Genomic DNA, 13,928 nt, shown 5'->3' on the forward strand with positions numbered 1-13,928 from the left:
TTTGGAACATAAAGGGATTTAGGAGTCCAAGTAGACCACAAGGGAATCTGGGGATCTATTTTTCTAAATAGACCACAAGTTGAGCATGAGTCAACAGTGCGATGCAGCAGGTAAAAAGGCCAATGCAATTTTAGGCTGCAGCAATAGAAGTATAGTGTCTAGATCAAAGGAAGTAATAATGCCACTGTATTCTGCTTTGGTCAGGCCCCATCTGGAATACCGTGTCTAGTTCTGGGCACCACAATTCAAAAAGGATGTTGAGAAACTGGAGCAGGTCCAAAGGAGGGTGACTAAAATGGTGAAGTGTCTGGAAGCCATGCCCTATGAGTAACGCCTTAGGGAGCTGGGGATATTTAGCCTGGAGAAGAGAAGGTTAAGAGGTGATGTGATAGCCCTGTTTAAATATTTCAAGGAATGTCATATTGAGGCGGGACAAGCTTGTTTTCTGCTGCTCCAGGGATGCAAGCTGCAGGAAAAGAGATTCCACCTCAACATTAGGAGGAAATTCTTGACAGTAGGGGCTGTTTGACAGTGGAACAAACTCCCTCAGAGTGGAGTCTCCTTCCATGGAGGTCTTTAAGCAGAGGCTGGATGGCCATCTGTCAGGTATGTTTTGATTGAGAGTTCATGCATGGCAGAGGGTTGGACTGGATGGTCCTTGTGGTCTCTTTCAACTCTTATGATTCTGTGATAAACATCCTGGCAATTCCCAAGCTGGCCAACATGACTTGCTCACTTAACACTTCATGGTGTCCACATTAGGCTCATAGAAGCTGAGTTTATGACAACTCTTGATATTATAAGAGGAGGGGTAGCCCCCAAGCCTATCTTACCGGTAACACCTCCTAATTGAAGAATACAGTGGTACCTCGGGTTACGAAATTAATTCGTTCCGCGGCTAATTTCGTAACCCGAAAAACCTTCGTAACCTGAATTGCCATAGGCGCTAATGGAAAAAATAGCTCTCTGCTGCCCTCCGGTGGCGGAAAATAGCGCCGAGGTTTTTTCGTAACCCGAAAAAACCTTCGTAAGCCGAAACAATAAATCCCTATGGGATTTTTTCGTATCCCGAAAAATTCGTAAGCTGGGTAATTCGTATCCCGGGGTACCACTGTATGTGGAATGGTTGGACCTCCCAATGACATTTATGCATTCATATTGATTCCCATTTACATTCTTTATGGATTTAATAGTGCAGGGATGAGTGGCGATCATAAATATCTCTCTATCCTGAGTTATCAGGCATCAGCCACTGTGAGCAACAAGGAGCTGTTCTGTTGATCAGGATGCAGCAGTCTGACATTGCCACCATTCCATCCTGGAAGGAATCTTCAGTGCATTACATATTGCAACAGAGATCTTTGACTGTTGTGCCAGAGATCATTCATTGGGAAGGGTTGCAACCATCAGTTTGCTGACAGAACAGACCCCCATAGCTTGCAATGATTGCAATAACATACATGCATTCTCTCTGTTCTTCGCACATGTTAATCATAACAGCAGCAACTTTCTTCTGGGCTTGGAATTCTGCAGGAGATGCAGATTTTCATTGGTAACATAAGGGAGGCCTGCCGGCACCTGTTTTTCCTCTGCAGGGAAACTGCGCGGCTTCCCTGTGGAGGAAAAAGAACCTGCGAAAAGCGGGTTCTTTTTACCCCGCGGTGGCGGCGTCCCCGGGCAACCCTAGCACGTGATGAGGGCATCACAAAAGGCCCATCTATACCAGGTCATAGATGTGGGAGAATTTGTTTTTAAAGAAATCTTTCCCAGGTGGGCTTCAATCCAAACCTGACAGGCACTATTAAACATACACCCATAAGCACGATCATGTAAAGTAACATGCAGTTTTGATTTAAAAGAAATCACTTTACTCACCCTTTCTGCTAACCAATATTCTGAACTTCTCATAATCTACAAATACATAAACAGCTAATCTAATAGCATTACCCTACCTTTAGTAAATTTTATTAAATTTATATACAGTGCGCCCACGTTATATGCGGGCGCGCTTTACGCAGCTTTCAGCATACGCTGAAAACCACGTGGTGAGAAAGGGGCAGCATGTCTCATAGGGATGAATGGGCCGTGCTCTCATGGGACGCATGCGCCCCCACACTGCCACGTTGCCACGCCCCTGACCCCCATTCATTTAAATGGGGCTCGAGCATAGGCATTTTTTATTTTATGCGGGGGAGGTGGTCCGGAACAGAACCCCCATGTAGAAAAAGGGTGCATTGTAGTTACATTGGTTTCCTCTCTTTTCTTCAAAAGAATTTAAACAGCATGCTACCCATAACCACAGGAACTACCTGCCTGGGTGGGCTCAGAGCTCTACAAGGGGTGGAAAGTGGGGAGATTTTCATTAAGAGCATAGAACGGGGGGGAAAGATGAAAATGTACAAACCTAGGTTAGGTTCTCTGATAGCTACTATTAAAAAAAGTTTGATCATGTCTTTCATCTAATTTTCTGCATTTTCCACCCATTTCTGATGAAAGGTTTTACCTACACCTTGTTCTCACTTGACAGTCACTTGTTACAGAATGATGATTTCGATTCAGAGCCTAAGTGAGATGGTAGCAGCAAAATGGGAACAAGCTTGAGTCTTCTGGTTAATAACATGTTCATCTTGATATTTATTTATATGCTGCCTTTTTGGACCAAGTCCAACCATGCTGACACACAGGATGGTCCCTCCTGGATTCTAGTGTAGACATCACTATATGTGATGACCTCAGGGTTCTTGGCCTCTACCAGCAAGTCCTTAATGGATTCTGTCCAAGGAGGGATAAAATATTTATATAAAATAAATAAATGACAGTACTGTTTGTGACCTAACATGCCGCATTTATAATAAATGAACTGAGCATGATTTTTCCCCATGGTAGTTTATTTCCTATGAAAATAAAGGAATGGCCCTGTAATTGAGGGCTAAACAGCTTATGATCTTCCAGATTTTTCTGCAGTACCACTCCCATCAGCCCCATCACTGCCTACAGGGGATGGGAAACAACATCTTTGAGGACCTGCTTGTTTGCCAGCCTAAATGTAATTGAAGTGCAGGACAAGTGTGCAAACTCCAGGCATATACGGTTACTGGATTTCAGCAAAGCATCCTTCGGGAAAACTGTACTCAACATCCTCAACCATAGTCACTGATAATGTGTTAAATTTTTAGACGGGAGCCACAGCAGAGACATCATACTTTTTCAAGTCAGTCTTTAAACTTCATCCTTTCCATTCTCCCAATTTATCCTCATACCATACATATTCTGGAACGTTTGGAGTAGTGCTTTTATAGAGATAAGTTCCAGGGTGCTGCTTCTTAGAATAACTGCTCCTTCAAAGATAAATTCCTGTATCTGGAGACTGAAGAAAATATGAAAATTGTTTTGTTTTGATTTGATTTGCATCCAAAGCAGCAACAAGCTTTGAATTACAATTCACTTGAAGTACATTTTAAACTTGCAATATAATCCAGTTTCCTTAAGAATGTTAGAGATAAGCAATTTATATTTCAAATGTTAGTTGGTTTATTATCTGTGATGAAAGATGCCAGAGGAGAGGTTTCCTGGCATGAAAATATTTTTCCAAAGGGAACCAAAACATATCTTGGTTTCTCTCTGTACAAATGTTCAAATCTCTAGGTAAGTATAGATGGCACAGAAATTTCAGTCTAGTCACTGTCTAGATGGACAGGATTGTAATCTGGATCATCCTCTTCATCTTCCAATTCTAAGTCATCCATTTCCTGGAACAAGGATTCATCCACTTCCACACTGTTTCCAACTGATGGAGGAAAAAGAAAAGAGGAAGCTGAGAATTTTATAAAAGAAGAAACCAATACCAAATGAGCTGCCCAGGAAGGCTTTTGAGATACTTTAGCAAAATCCTGCACTCTAGGGGATGTGAAGACATCATTCATAATGTGGGCAAAAACAATTGAAAGTACTGTGACAGGGCTGCAAAAACAAGTGATCTCCAGATCCCATCATCTCTGAAAGCTGGTCATACTCGCTAAGACTGAGAGCTCAAGAACATCTGTCCGGCAACATCCAGAGTGCCAACATTTCCCACCTTTGCTTTATTATGGTTATACTGAAATGATGATAATTTAGATGTAAATAAGATCTTCAGTTCCATTATGGGAAGCACAGGCTACACATTCAAAAGGCAAAGAATATAGAGTTCCTCAACCTTTGATCTGTATTTAAAACTCTTTTCTCAGTCTAAAGCAGTGGTTCTCAACCTTCCTAATGCCACAACCCTTTAATACAGTTCCTCATGTTGTGGTGATGCTCAACCATAAAATTATTTTCATTGCTACTTCATAACTGTAATTTTGCTACTGTTATGTTATGTTTTCCGATGGTCTTTGGTGACCCCTGTGAAAGGGCCATTCGACCTCAAAGGGCTCACGACCCACAGGTTGAAAACCGCTGGTCTAAAGCAACCCTGAGCTAATCAAGAGACTAACGGAGTAACAGAAGATGGAAGAGAAAGTATCTACTCTCCTGAGGTTGTTCTTCCAACTGCACATATTGGGTGTTCATAACACCCACTGTAGTTGAAAATGTAGCTTGGGAAAGTGATTTTGAAATGAAAACTATATGAGGATGGGTAGAAAAGACTAAGCATCTGCTCTTCACTCTCCTATTTTCCACTCACTGTTTGCTCATTATTTCAGTTTAAAAGATAACTGAACTAGAGTCTGATTATAACTTAAACCAAACTAGAAAGTGATGTTCTTCCCATTTCTAGGTTACAGAATATCACAGTGGAGCTAGGGTGACCTCTTCTGGACTGAAACTCTAACAGCTTTCCTTTGCTTTGTTATTGCTGCTGTGTGCCTTCAAGTCACTTCAGATTTATTACGACCCCAAGAAAACTATGAAATTCATGAGGTCACCACAAGTCAACAGGTGGTTTAAAGGCATGCACATGCGTGCGCACAGACACGCAAACCTTTCCTGGCAAGATTTCTTCAGAGAGGATTTGCCACTGCCTTATTCTAAGCCTGAGTGTGTATGAGTTGCCCGGCGTCACCCAGCAGGTTTCTATGGCCCAGCAAATATTCGAACCCTCATCTCCCAGAGCTTTAGTCCAGCACTCAAACTAGTAAAGCGCACTGGCTCCCTTTTATTTACTATTACTATATATCTGTTGAATTAACTTTATCCTACTTATACTAAGGCTGCAATCTAAGCAACACTTTAAAAGGAAGCTGCACTTAAAGCAACAGAATTTTCTTCCCAGTCAACAGCTGCAAATAAAATAAGTTACCTTCTTCTAAAAACTGAATGTCAGAAGTGTCAAGATTATGATCTGTTTCAAACAGCTGTTTTCCTATAAGAGAAAAATAGGGATAAATTGTTTCACAGTTACTAGAATTATGACAGTTATAAATATATTCTTTAGGCTCTATGCATCTCTAACCAGGGAGTAAGCCCCATTTAAGTCATTGGAAATGCACTGTTCAAAGATGAATTAATTTTTCTCTCTGTAATATTCTTGTCTCTTACATTCAGCATTCAGTGTTGCAACCCTGTGCCCTAAAAGATGGGCCAATTTAGACATAATGCTATACAACAATTTAGTGTTGCATGCACAGGCCCTTTGAGTTGGCACAAGTCTTGAGTATACACATGCTTCTCTTCATCAAACACACAAGAAAAGACCAGAAGCTTTGGCTTCTACTTTGAAACCAGAATTCAGCCAAGTTCAGACAGAACAAGGAACACTTATTTAACAGTGGATGTTTCCAGTCTTCCCAGGACTGCACGAGAACAGGATGGAATAGGATCAGGCAGATCCATCCGTATCACATACCACTCAACCATAGCAAAGCACTGTATAAGAACCTGTCCCTTACGCCCTATTTTCAACTGTGATTTGCTCTGATTAACATGGTCAGCACTACATCATTGATCACATTTCTCTTTGACTTATAACAAAGGGAACAGTTAAATTACAAGACCACAGTATCTGTGAAATTATTAAGACACTTCCTACTACCTTCAACAGAAGCCTCTACTCATACTCTTGTTACTACCTTTTTGTAGTTTGTTCAAATTGGTGGCTTGGATCAAAAGAATCACACAGTAATTTATTTTGTGTTAGGGATTTTTTTAAATAAGATAATATCTTAACCAGTTTGCTACAGCATGAGCTTAGTGTTCAAAACACAAAGAAGGAAAATAGTCCATTCAAGTCTGTGATGTAACTCTTTGAAGCCTGACTCTAATACAGAAACAAAGTGAAGCCTTCCAGATGTTGCTGAACTACAGCTACCAGCATTCCTCACCACTGGATATGCTGGCTAGAGATTATGGGAGTTTCAGTCCAACATCATCTTGAGGGCCACACTTTGCCCACCCCTGCTCTGGAAGATATGAGACTCAGAAAAATGTAACGTCCTACCTGTTAGCTTATTTTTACCAGACTGCTCTTCTTCTTTCATCCTTTTTCTTTTAATTTCTAAAAGCTCAGCATCAAATCTTGCTTTCCAGCTTAAAAAGTTTTCAATGGTGACCGGAGTGCCATGGAAACAATGCTATGCAAGAAGAGGAGGAAAGAGAGGCAAAGAGATCAAGATAAATGCTGAAAAACACAACCATGGACATGGGAGCCCTTTAATGCTCCAATCATGTTATGAGCATGTTTATCTCCAACTTTGAAAAACAGAATTGCAAACACATGTATTCCCTCATAAAAAGTTACACCAAGAGTGATCATGGTGGGACAATGCTACCCAAGCAGGAAACACAACTGCTTTCTTAATAGTAATAGTGTGGAAAACCACAATAATCCTGTTCACAAATGAGGAACAGCAACAAAAGAGTGGGACCAGGTTTTATAATCCACACAAACCAAATGCCAATCAAGGTAGTCCTCAGAGATTCAGAAACCGCAAACCTCCTTCTACAGTGAAGAAGCTTACCAGCAAACAGCTATTTATTTCAGATCAGGGATGGGAACTGTGAAACTCTCCAGATGTTGTTGAACTGAAACTCCCAGCATTCCTCACCACTGGTTATGCTGCTTCAGGCTGCTGGGAGCTGGTGAGCAACAATATCTGAAGGGGTGCACAATCCCCACCCTGCTTCAGATGGTTCAAGAGAATATGAACATGGACTGGCAGCTGAACCCACAGCATGCTCCACTTCCAACAATCATGCAATGCCTCCATCATACAGTGCCTCCTCCAAGCATAATGCAGGCTTTGGTGTCAATTTGTCTTCAGATGTGACATCTGCAAGTTGATAGCTTCCGATACAAAAATAAAAATTTCATATGCACAGTTAGCATTCATTTATGAACCTGCTTCTATGCTAAATGGAAGCAAATTTATTGTTGATAATTGGAAACCCAAAGAAACATAAACACAAGAAGGCACAACGAACAATTTCACTGGTGCACACTGGCAGATCATTTATGTAACTAAACCATGAAACTTAAGTCCACAGGTTGTTTAGTATGCCACCCAAACCTGGCAGCATTTATTGTTCCCAATTGTTTCTTCCCAAAGAAACCAGAGGAACAAGCCTGAGACAAAGCTTGGCATCTTCCTCTAGTTTTTTTTAGAAGAGAGAGAAGTAGATTTGTGGCTTCTGCTGGATTTGGACACAACAGACTTCCTATAGCTGTACTGGCTAAGTGCCAGTGATCAGCTGGGGCACACCAGTTTGTCATAACCTGCAAACTGGGCCAATTATAATCATCAGTACAGACACCAAAATGTTCTTTTATAATTACAGAACTGGAAGTTACTTCACCGCCCCCCCCCCCCCCAAGATAATTTAACCAGTAGGAGTCCATAGGTAAATCATCCCTGACAAGTGGGAAGCCAACCTCTTCAGCAACATTATTATGCTATGGCTGTTATATGGTTCTTATTCTAATGTATTATGATACTGACTTAAATTTTTCCATATCCTTTGGAAAATACCAAGTTTAGGCTTCCAAAAAAGAGTGATCTACCAACAAGTGCTGATATATTTTGTAAAGTAAAAGCAATAATCCCTCCAACCATTAGAACATATTACCCAATTTGGCTTCAACTGATTTCATACAGAAATAATATCCATTGCTACCATACTAATTGAAAAACTACCATGTTTTTCTCTTTACTACTTCTCTTTGCTTTACAGGGCATTAGTGCATTTAAAGACTGCATGTAATCACTAGAAAGGTGGATACTTATAACATTGTATTGATAGTATTGCTTTTCACCTTTTCTGCCTCCTCTGCTTCTTTCTCCTTCTGTTTCTTTTCCTCTTCTCTTCTTGTTTTTATCTGATCTACTATTTCATTTAATTTCTCTTGCACAGCCGATACTAGTGTGAAGATCATTACCATACCAAGGTTCTCTTCTGCCTGAAATTACAAAGGGAGAGTATCTTCACTCAAAATGAGCTTGGTAGAGCAAATAAAAGATCTGTGTTAATTTTTAATACAAAAACATTTCATAGTAAGCAGCTCCCAAATAGAAAGCAGTTCCCACACACCGTGTTCAATGACTGTGTGTATGTACTTTCAAGTTACCTGTTGACTTCTAGCAACCTTATGAATTTCATAGGTTTTTCTTAGGCAAGGAATACTCAAGAGATGGTTCAGCCAGTTTATTCCTCTTAAATATAGCCTACAGCACATGGTATTTGTTGTTGGTCTCCTATCAAAGTACTAACCAGGGCTGATCCTGCTTAGTTTCCAAGATCAGACATGATCTGTTCTCTTAAGATATAGGTCCACAGAATGAAGGTATGCTGGCCAATTTAATACCACAATCACACCATAATCACAATAACAGTCAAAGGCATTTAGAACCCTGCATATATTTTTATTCTTCTTTTACATTTACGCATTATGGTATCTGCCGGGGGGGGGGGGGATGGATCTACTGCGGATAGCAAGGACCGGCTGTACAGATGACAGTTGAATTGTCCTTCCTTTAACTACTTATCCATGAATTATTTTATATGTCTTTGCATATCGTGAGCCCTGGGAGAAAATGAGGGAAGAACATGACATAAAATTCTGTTTCTCCTATTCCTGAAACATATTCACATGTACATTGGTACATGTGTTTGTTTTGGATGCTACTCACTTGCGCCAGTAATAATTTCAATATGTCTGTAACATCACCATCTTCAAGATTCTCTTGAGAAAGAAGTTCATAAAGTGGGACTTCATCTGGATATTTCTCTGGATATGTGAATTTGAGGGTTGTCTGAACAGCTGTAATGCAAAATAAATAAATAATAAAACCCAATGTTATGATAATTGGCTCCAACTTCCAATTCTAGCTAGCAACATTTAACACTAGTGAAGCTGTAAGCAGCCTGGTGCACATGTCCAGGAGCAGGAAGCTTTGGCATATTGTTGACATGCAACACATTTGTGCTCAACTGCTCCTCGAGCAAATGGTAATAACTGAATAAAGTGCAGATCTACCATTTGTGGTATCTTCATCATGTTGTGTGAATCTAGTACTCTGGCTTTTCATAAAACAAAGTCAGAGTCATAAGGTGGGAACAAACACACGGTTTGTAACTATAGACAAAGAAAGCACAGTTTCATGTTCACACATCAAAATGAACAAACCACGGAGGGCAAGTCTGCAGTTCTTTGGTATCTCCAGACTGCAGGGAGAGTCAAGTGAGAGATACTGAACATTGTGCATCACCACATTGGGCTATGGTGGTGATGTCTGAAGACAGCTGTACATCTCATACCATCAACACAAATCAATTCTAACAAAGCTACATCAGGTAAGGAAGCAAGCTTTAAGACAGCTGCTTTCAACACAGTCCTGAACCAGGCCACCAGGAGTGGATTCTGTACGCACATTCTTGGCCCAGTTCTTTGCAAATGACGCAGCCTCTGTGCGGCTTCAAGCTAGGTTTGAATTGTGAGACATGTAAACAGCATGCCTCCAATGTGGTTGTGTGTTTTGGGCCATAATTCAGATTTGAGCATCCACTAGCGACAAGCCCGTGTTGTCCCCAAAGGCGGCGCATGCATCTGGATGCCATTGTTCCTAATGGTGGTGCAGCCAAATGCAAGTGCCGCCGTTGGGGACAGCAGAACTTGGGCATCTGTGGATTTTGGTATCCATGGGGCGTGTGTGTGTCCTGAATGGATCTCCTGTGGATACCAAGGTCTCACTGTATTTTTGGTGAAAGAAAAAGTCAGAAAGATTGGGGTAGAAATACAGCAAGGTTACCATCAGGCTGTTCTATCATCACACTAAGACTCCTTTCTGAACTCGTGTGTTAAGAATGGAGTAGAAACTCTGGGAGTGGGATCCTGCTCTTCACTGCACATTCGTTTTTAACACTCTACAAGGTCCTACTTAGCTGAAACCCTACCATGGTGACTTGCCCAAGCCAATCTAGTGCTTATTATGAGCTTGGATTTTCCAGCTAAATACCTCAAATATGCCACCATTCAGAAAAAACAAAGATCAGTAGGCTACTGCCTCACAAATTGATCACTTTGCCATGTAGCTTCCATCAGCTTTTGAAATCATGATGTCATACTTTCAAGTACTTCAGTTCTCTAATAGGAGAGCTTCATCCATATGACTGTTTATAAGCAACAAACTCACTTTCATCATTTTCTCCTGCTTCAGACGTCACAGTGATAGTGAAACTTGGGGGCTTTTCTGCTAACACTGTGGAAGAAAGTAAAAAGTAATTAACAAACCCCACAAAATTCTTTTCCGCACAGGGTAGCTTTATTTCGTACCACCAGCAATTTACACGAAGTCTTGCTCAGCCACAATACAGTCGGCCCTTCTTATACACGGATTTTTTATACACGGATTCAAGCATACATGGTTTGAAAATGTTCCAAAAAAGTATAAATTTACCTTGATGCTCCATTTGTTATTAGGGACACCATTTTGCTATGTCATTATACTTAATGGGACTTGAGCATACACGGATTTTGTTATACACGGGGGATCTTGGAACCAAACCCCAGCGTATAACAAGGATCCACTGTACAAAGCTAAGCAGATTCGGAAATGCCGTTTTCTCCTGCAAATGGATATAAACTTCAAATTGGTTTCAACTTCACAGGCGGTCCAAGGAGATCAAATGATCACAGCCTTCCGATTTGTCATAATTTGAAGAGAAGCCATATCCAGAAGCTTTAACCCAGCGATTCCCAAACTTTGGTCCTCTGTATATTTTGGACTTCCTCTCCCAGAATTCCTGACTGTTGGCCAAGTTGGCTGGTCCTTCTGGGAGTTGAAGTCCAAAACATCTGGAAGAATTTGGCAATGTCTGCCTCAACCCTTTGAATAACCAGCACAACTCAATACAACCACATATTCTTTTCATGCTGAAGATCAAAGGAACAAACCTTAAAATCTCCAGTTAGTAGAGCTGCTAGTTGGTGCAGATTTAGCTGGACAGACCCAATGTTTAAGAGGCCTACACTGTACTACAATGAACCTGGTTGGCCTTGGGATGGCAGGTAAACCTACAGAGGTTGATGAATTGTAGGGCTGGATAGCAATAGCAGCTTCATTTGTATACTCGATTCTTTCTGCCTAAGCAGTCTCTAAGTGGTTTAGTAAGCTAACTGCCCCCAACAATCTGGGTACTCATTTTAGCAACCTAGGAAAGATGCAAGGCTGAGCCAAGCTTGAGCCTGGCTGGTACTGAACTCGCAACCTTATGGTTTGTGAGTGATTGGCTGCAGAACAGGCGTTTGACCACTGAGCCCCCAGGGCTGCATGTGAAGCAACTGCAGAGTTGATCCTCAGGATTAGCAACACACAAGTAGGATGTCCTGCACCTTGTAGGTCTAATCCTTTCTTTCCAACAGTAGCCGATATCATGACACAAAGACTCCTCCCTTTACAGTGGGCCCTCCTCCGCATTGGCTGGGGAAAACACCAATAAAAACCCACTTTTTTCACCTGAGAGAACACCTCTCTACGAACCTCCAGGTCCTCCAGCGCAACTCTATGGCCAACTTCTGCCAGAGGCTGACCACACAACCATGCTGGAAGGCCCACAAATGCCTAGGGGAGTGTCTTCTCCAGGAACCTAGATGCTCCAGCAGAGTCGTGCTGGGCCCACAGAGAATATATTAATCAACTCCCTAAATGATCAAACCTGCAAAAGTCAAAGAAGCAAATGCGGGGTCCCTGGGGCAGAGCTGGCAGCCTGGCTCTTTCTAATGGCTGCACACTGCAGAAAGAATCCAGTTTGAGACCGCTTTAACGGCCCTGGCTCAGTGCTAAGGTATCTTGGGGACTGTAGTTTATTGTGGCACCAGAACCCTTTCTGACAGAGGAGCTTAAATCTCCCACAAAACTACAGTTCCCAGAATTCCCTGGGATTCAGCCAGGGCAGCTGCAGCAGTGCAGATACAGCCCTATTTAAGCAAGCTGTTTAATGCTGAAGCTGGGTTGGCTTTTTAAAGGGTACGTTTCATCTGAACTTTTAAAAAGCCAGTCCCGGGGTCTCTGGGAGCGTTTCCCACATTTCTTTTGGACTTTCCTGCAGACATTTTAACGCATTCCGTGAGCCGCCTTGGGTCCCAGTCTGCGAGAAAGGCGGCGTATAAAATAAAGCGAATAAACGGATTAAAATAAAGGACCCAGTTTCTCCCTTTCCCAGGCCAGCAAGGAGAGCCCGCCGCCCCCGGGAGACAGGCGGCACAGGAATGCATGCAATAAATGAATTACAATGAAGGCACGATCATGTCTCGTTCTCGCAGGGCAGCAAGGAGAGCCTCCTGAGGGGCCTGGCCCTCCCTCCCTCCTTAGAAGCATTTCCGCAGAGTGGCTGGGGAAAGCGGAATAAAAGGTGCAGAGAGCAAGTGGAAGAGGCGTGGGCAACGCGGGGCCCTCCAAGCATCGCCCCAAAGAGGCGCCCCCCTGAGTTCGAATCCTACCCCGAGTCACACTCTCTCAGCCTCTCAGGGGAGGTACCTGTGAAGGAGTCCGGGTAGATGGACTCCAGGGCCTCCAGCTCGTTGCGCTGCTCCTCCCCGTAATCGGCCATGGCCCCCGACGACAGCCATCAAACGCCCGCCCCCGAACTAGCCCCGCTGTTGCCTCCGCCGCCAGAGGGCGCCCGCGGGCAAGGAAGGAAAGAGGGGAAGGCGCAGGCGGGGAATGGCCCCGAAATGGCGGAAGGGGAGCGAGCGTGTGCTTTCTGGACGACGACGCTGACACGCGCAGGCGCACTGAGCCTCCCCGCCTCCTCTAGTCGCTCCTCCAGTCGCAACTCCGCGGCCTGGCAAGGGCATCCGTTGTTCTGTAATCGATTAAGCCTGCCTGCCGCTTTGTACTCCTTTCCTTTCAAACAGACGTTAGGAGGGGTTTTTAGGGGAGGGGGCGTGGCTTGTAAAGAGTAACCCCTCCCCCGCAGAAAGACGTTGGGAGGTTAGGTTTCTTCTGTGGGGGCATGGCTTGGTTTCTCCTGAGGGGCGTGGCTTGTAAAGGGTAACGCCTCCGCCACAGAAAGACGATGGGCAGTTAGGTTTCTTCTGAGGCGTGACTTGGTTTTCTTCTGAGGGGGCGTGGCTTGTAAAGGGTAATGCCTTCCCCGCTGAAAGACTTTGGGCAGTTAGGAGGCGGGGTTTGGTTTCTTCTGAGGGGGCGTGGCTTGTCAAGCTCTTTCTGTTATTGGGCGGCGGCCCTGAGACGAACCTATCACAGGGTTTTCTTGGCAGGTGTCGTCTTGGGAGCGGGGTTTCCTTTGCCAGCCAATGAGGCTGACTACTAGTGATTAGAATACTCTTATAGTGCTGCTGTTCTACTTTTACTGCTCTTGCTGCCTCCTGTTGCATTCTGGGATTTGAAGTTTAGGGAGGGGCATTTAGAATCCTCAGCCAGAGAGGTCTTAGGCCTCACTGAACTACAAGCCCCAGAATGCAACAGGAGGCAGCCAGAGCAGTAAAAGTG

At 43.2% G+C, this 13,928-nt stretch overlaps 1 protein-coding gene across 1 annotated transcript; it reads right to left on the reverse strand.

The window, feature by feature from the left end:
* Positions 1-3,507: 3,507 nt before the first annotated feature.
* Positions 3,508-13,225, reverse strand: RWDD1 (RWD domain containing 1). Its single transcript, XM_042445348.1, has 7 exons — positions 12,951-13,225; positions 10,608-10,673; positions 9,105-9,235; positions 8,231-8,374; positions 6,419-6,551; positions 5,282-5,344; positions 3,508-3,787 (listed from the first exon to the last, which is right to left on the reverse strand). Exons 1-7 carry the CDS (start codon positions 13,021-13,023, stop codon positions 3,675-3,677), a joined length of 723 nt encoding a protein of 240 aa, XP_042301282.1. The 5' UTR covers positions 13,024-13,225; the 3' UTR covers positions 3,508-3,674.
* Positions 13,226-13,928: the final 703 nt, after the last annotated feature.

The sequence above is a fragment of the Sceloporus undulatus genome, chromosome 1 (genome assembly GCF_019175285.1).
Source record: "Sceloporus undulatus isolate JIND9_A2432 ecotype Alabama chromosome 1, SceUnd_v1.1, whole genome shotgun sequence".
NCBI classification, from domain to species: domain Eukaryota; kingdom Metazoa; phylum Chordata; class Lepidosauria; order Squamata; family Phrynosomatidae; genus Sceloporus; species Sceloporus undulatus.

What these genes read in the sequence shown, in the direction of transcription:
- RWDD1 (XM_042445348.1), bottom strand. Translation starts at nt 13,023, where the DNA reads ATGGCCGATTACGGGGAGGAGCAGCGCAACGAGCTGGAGGCCCTGGAG. An exon ending in CTACCCGGACTCCTTCACAG is followed by an intron (nt 10,674 to 12,950) that starts GTACCTCCCCTG and finishes TTTCTTCCACAG; the next exon opens with TGTTAGCAGAAAAGCCCCCA. An exon ending in TGGTAAAAATAAGCTAACAG is followed by an intron (nt 5,345 to 6,418) that starts GTAGGACGTTAC and finishes TTTCTCTTATAG; the next exon opens with GAAAACAGCTGTTTGAAACA.